At 37.1% G+C, this 5034-nt stretch overlaps 1 protein-coding gene across 1 annotated transcript in view; it reads right to left on the reverse strand.

Moving 5' to 3' along the window:
• igsf3 (immunoglobulin superfamily, member 3) overlaps positions 1-5034 on the reverse strand; it is a gene marked incomplete at its 3' end in the record, with an annotated part of 38159 nt that overhangs the window by 29653 nt on the left and 3472 nt on the right. The window contains 1 exon segment of the mRNA XM_014033361.1: positions 2682-3062. Within this exon segment, the coding sequence (XP_013888815.1) occupies positions 2682-3062 (381 nt within the window).

The following is a 5034-nucleotide window of genomic DNA, read 5'->3' on the forward strand; positions in this document are numbered from 1 at the left end:
CTCCACTTGGGGCAGAAGCTCCTCCCTGACCCAGAGAAGGCACCCTACCCTTTTCCGGCTCAAGACCATGGTCTCAGATTTGGAGGCACTGATCCTCATCCTGGCCGCTTCACACTCAGCTGCYAACCACTCCAGTYAGAGRTTTCTATATTTTCTAAAGGCTTTTAAAGTTTTCTTTAGATGTTGACTCTTTGTATTTGACGATTTTCAAGATGAATGTTTTGTTCTTTGTTTTTTTAAACCAAGTTCAAGCACCAAAAGGCATCCAATTTAAACAATTTTTTGCGTACACATAACAGACAACTTGGCAAAAAAGAGACTATTTCTTTCTAGCAATGGATCATTAAAACATGTAATCTTCCATTTCTTTCAATGTATCTATGAAAATCACAAACAGATGACACCGTTTAACAGACAAGTGTGTCATGATTTTAAAAATTACAAAACTAAAAAAGTGAAGATCAAAACAAATAATAATAAAGACAGACATCAAAACAAACAGAAGATATAATAGTATTTAAAAGCCATATTATTGACACAAAGAGGCACAAAATCCTGAGATAGAATTTAAAAGATTAATCATCATGGTTTATCAACTAAATGCCAAGTTTTCTGTTAATGGCTTGTTAAGAATCATTCTGTTCAAGAAACACATTTTTGTTTTGTTAAAATATCTTTATCAATTTTTGTTTATGCAACTGAGAAAAATTGGAACAAACTGCATGTTTTTTTTCTCAAGCTGCCAGGTTTGTGTTGAGCAGTTTAACAAATGGAAAATCATTCTCTTTAAATTGGTTAGATGAAAGGAACAGACTGAAAATGAGTGATGAGCAGCCAGTGTGGACAAGCGTTCAAAGACATTCAGAAATCCACAAGAAATGTAATGAAATCAGCCTTCTTGGAAAGAAAATATAAACTTTAAACCTAGCATTTCATGAAGCAATGCATAATCCCTGCTGCTGTTCATGGTGGAGTTATAAAATGATATTATAAGTAATTGACAGATTTTGAGATTTTGTGTTCAAATTTAAAAATAAAGTTTTGTGAGATCTCATTAATCAATGATGGTGTTGGTAATGACTCTCAACTACTACTACACCAGGCTTTATCCCAGTTTATTAACGGTTATCTGAGTTTTATGTCATTTTTTTGTGTTGGCCAAGGTTAATTAGCGATTACAACGGTCTTCAATTGGATATTCACCAAAAGCTAATCAATTTAGTTGTAGAAGCATATCTCATAATTATTTATCTTTTATTTCCCAGACAAACTATTTGACTTCAGTTATTAATAACATATATTGTGCAATGTGTAATGAATGAAGTGTTGGGAATGTCTCTCAGCTATAACCATGCCAAACTAATTTTTGGTGCTTTTAAAGTTAGTTGGCCATAGAGGGTCACACAGAGACAAAACCATTACTGTCTGCTTTTCACTGGTGTGTGATAAAAATAAGCTACAACTCAAAACTACAGTATTAAATGTGATGAAAACCATTTGTCTGTTAGCAAAATGAAAGCAATCATATTTTATTTGTTGAAGCTAGAAGGAATGATGAGGCCTGACTTTAGCATTGATGACATTAAAACCACACCAAAAACACAATATGTTTAATTCTCTCAACCAAACAGACACTGTGTATTTTAATATTTATGCTGAAAGAAACTGAAATAACATTGATAGGGAGATTAATGCAGTCTTGAAATAAATGTGAGTGCCACAAGAATAAAAACTAAATAGTCAAGCCGGCACAACAAGAAAGCTGCTACAAATGCTGAGGGATGCAAATACATTTTAAACCTATTGTGTTCAAAATTGAAAATGTGCTTCATTATTTATATTGCTTTAGCAGGATGCTAAAATTTGATTCTAATTATRAAAATATTGCTGTAAAGCAGCACATGTCCCAAAATGCTACAGGCTCTAATAASCGCTCTAATAGGCTTGGGTTTATTGTCGGCCAGTTGATAAAACACAAAAAACTTTTTGGGAAGATCAGTACCATTACTGACACGTTTTCTGACCATCTCTGTCCATTCTGAAGACACATGGAGGCAGAGAGTGGGGACAGCGACACCCCACCTCTGTACCTCGGAGCGAGGCAGAAACTGTAAATGCTGACTCCTGAGAAGATAGTAGTGCTGCTTGCAAACCACCCAGCTGTGGGTTTCTTCAAAACATCAGATTTAACTTTTGTTGTGTTATTAATTAATTAATTTTTTTCAAGCCCCATAAGCTCAGCTTTATATACGTGCAGAGGAGGAAATAAAAACAAACTTCACTGGCACAAAGACTGACTAAAATTATGCAGCAGCACATGTGGTAAAACTCAGATTAATTTGAAACTTAAAACCTTAAAAAAACTGTACTTGATCTTATATATATATATATATATATATATATATATATATATATATATATCTTTGATATAATATGGACAAGAGTCCATTGACTCATCAGCAGAGTGAGCTGGTGAGATGTGCACTGGAGCTGGAACAGGAGGTGCGCCCACAGGAAGCTTAGATGGGTGTTGTGACAGAAATAATCGTTGAATAACTACAGATTAGTTGACTATCAAAATAAATAGTCATTAGTTACAGCCCATTATAGAAGCCATGTTGACAAACTCCAGTTTAACTTTGTGTTTAATCAAAAAGAGCTTTGTGTGCTTTAAGACTCACCTGTGAGGTTGGTGCGTGCACTGTAGGATCCCAGGTATTGCCCATCTGTGTTGGGTGTGTAACACTCAAACAGGCCCTGGTCCTTGACCAGAACTTTGGTGATGTGGAGCACCGCTGCGTCTTGGCTCAGCCTCTCTACAAAGATCTCTTTATCGTTCACCCGCTGGGCATACACAGCGTAAGCGTAGTTCGACTGAGCCGTGCTCACAATGCGGATCTCCCGATCAGGCACTGACGGCAGGTAGACGGACCACTCAAAGTCCTGCACCCTCCCCTCTTTGTAGCCAGTCACGTTGCACCAGATGGTCACATGGGAGCCTTCGGTTCGAATTATAGGTCCACTCTGGACTGTCACAACTCTCTGAGACACAGCAACACCAGCTGCAAGAGAAGATGAGAAGACAGGAAGGTGAAGAACAAGAAGTGTAAATGAAGTTATAAAAAAAAGTTTCAAATCTGCACTTTGAACTTTTATCATAAACAGATTTTAGGCATCCTTACATGCTGCCAGCAAACAATTACACAAACACGCCTTTTAACACTTGAAAATGTCACTTTTACTCTTGGACAGTTGCAGTTTAATATCAATCACTGCTCACATTACACACATTACACACATTAGCTCTTCACCTTACGGACAACACCGAGACTCCACTACACAGGGGTTAAAGTGAGAGCTCAGTCAGACTGGGTAAAACACACAAAGTGTGGGAGACACTAAGCTGTGCAGAGTACAGGTACTTCTCAAGTGAGTAATAAACAGTATTTTGCCTGATGCGGGTCTTTTGTCCTGTCACTATCCCTGAGAGGGAAAATCACAGCCTCTCGATTTGTGTCAAACTGAATATTAGGCCAGCCTGATTTAATCAACATCTATTTATGTATCGCCAACATGTATGGTACAAACTTATCTGCACACACTTCAATCTTGTCCTGCTTATGACATTTTATGTTTGTGGTCATTTTGAAATGTGTTATTCCTTTATATGAAGTGCTGGTTTTAAGTTGTAGTGCGTTTATATAGAAAAATAATATTGTTCTCCTACAAGTGTCATTTGAGGTTTGAAAAACTCAATACAATGCAAGAATTTAGAGAAGATTAAATTCAAACCAGTGTACAAACTTAAAACAATAGTTGTAATAGTTTGAAGTAGAGACGCATTTAAACGTCAAGAGCAAATATCTTTGCTAGATAATTTATAGAATGATCTCAGTTTGAAGTTTAAATCTGATGGGACTGAGATGGTATGTGCGAAGTCAAAACCAATGTAAATTAACACCATCTTAAAACAATGCTGGTCTCGCAGATTTGTTTTATTGGGCTATGTAAATGCTATTCTATAAACTTTTATCTTGCTGCAAATGTCATGTTACATGGTTGAATTACAAATTGATTATTTTATAGCAGCAACTTCCAGCACAGCCTGGGACACGTTCAGATTACACTGAATTTATCTGTTGGTATTAAAACACCCTGTTTGGTTTTACCATTCTTTCTTTCAGGTCCTGGTCCAGAACTTATTTTACCACGTAAATTTGGTAAATTTCCGTTAACTTCATAGGCGGCGTGGGGGGTGACAGCAATTATTTTATGAAGCCAGAGGAGTACACATAAATAATAAATTGTGCCGGTGTGTTGTTGTTACAATCTCATGACTATCATGGTCCATCAGGGGGGAGGGAGGGCACTTATAGTGTCATCGCCTTCTTCCAAAGTCCTACCTACCTTCCTAAAAGTCTGGGTATAACCATATTATGTGAAAATCACAGCAATGTAGCGATTTATAAAACAGTGCTTGCATCAACCGCTTTGGCATTTTCAAGATTGAAGCTGTTTTAAAATGACAGCAATAAAATTTGATCTTTTCCCACATCAAACTAGCTGTTAGCTCATCAATCAGAATGAAACTATTTCTCCAAACCGAGGTCGTTCAAAGAGCCATGTACAACAAGTAAGACATTAATTGTTCATAGCCTTTTCACAGAGCCCCACTTCAAAAGATCAGAACTGGAACTTTAAAGCCATCCTCTACGGTCATATGGACTAAAGCATGTGCTTTAAAAATATGAAACAACTGTAGTGTGGTGATTACAATTCTTTGAAACTATTTAGGCATTGCGCATTTGAGTCTTGTCACAAATTCTTACACGCACATAAAACACACAGAACGTTCTCCATTCATGGAACAAACATCRCTCTCATTTGAGGTGGAGACAGCAGAGCATTTACACATACCCCAAAACTAGACGGAGAGACAAGAACGTAATTTCTTGTCTGCACAAACAACTGGGGATTGCAGCTGTTTGTGTGTGGGTGTGTGGGTGTGTGTGTGTGTGTGTGTGTGTGTGTGTG

The sequence above is a fragment of the Austrofundulus limnaeus genome, unplaced genomic scaffold, assembly GCF_001266775.1.
Source record: "Austrofundulus limnaeus strain Quisiro unplaced genomic scaffold, Austrofundulus_limnaeus-1.0 Scaffold1710, whole genome shotgun sequence".
Classification (NCBI taxonomy): Eukaryota; Metazoa; Chordata; class Actinopteri; order Cyprinodontiformes; family Rivulidae; genus Austrofundulus; species Austrofundulus limnaeus.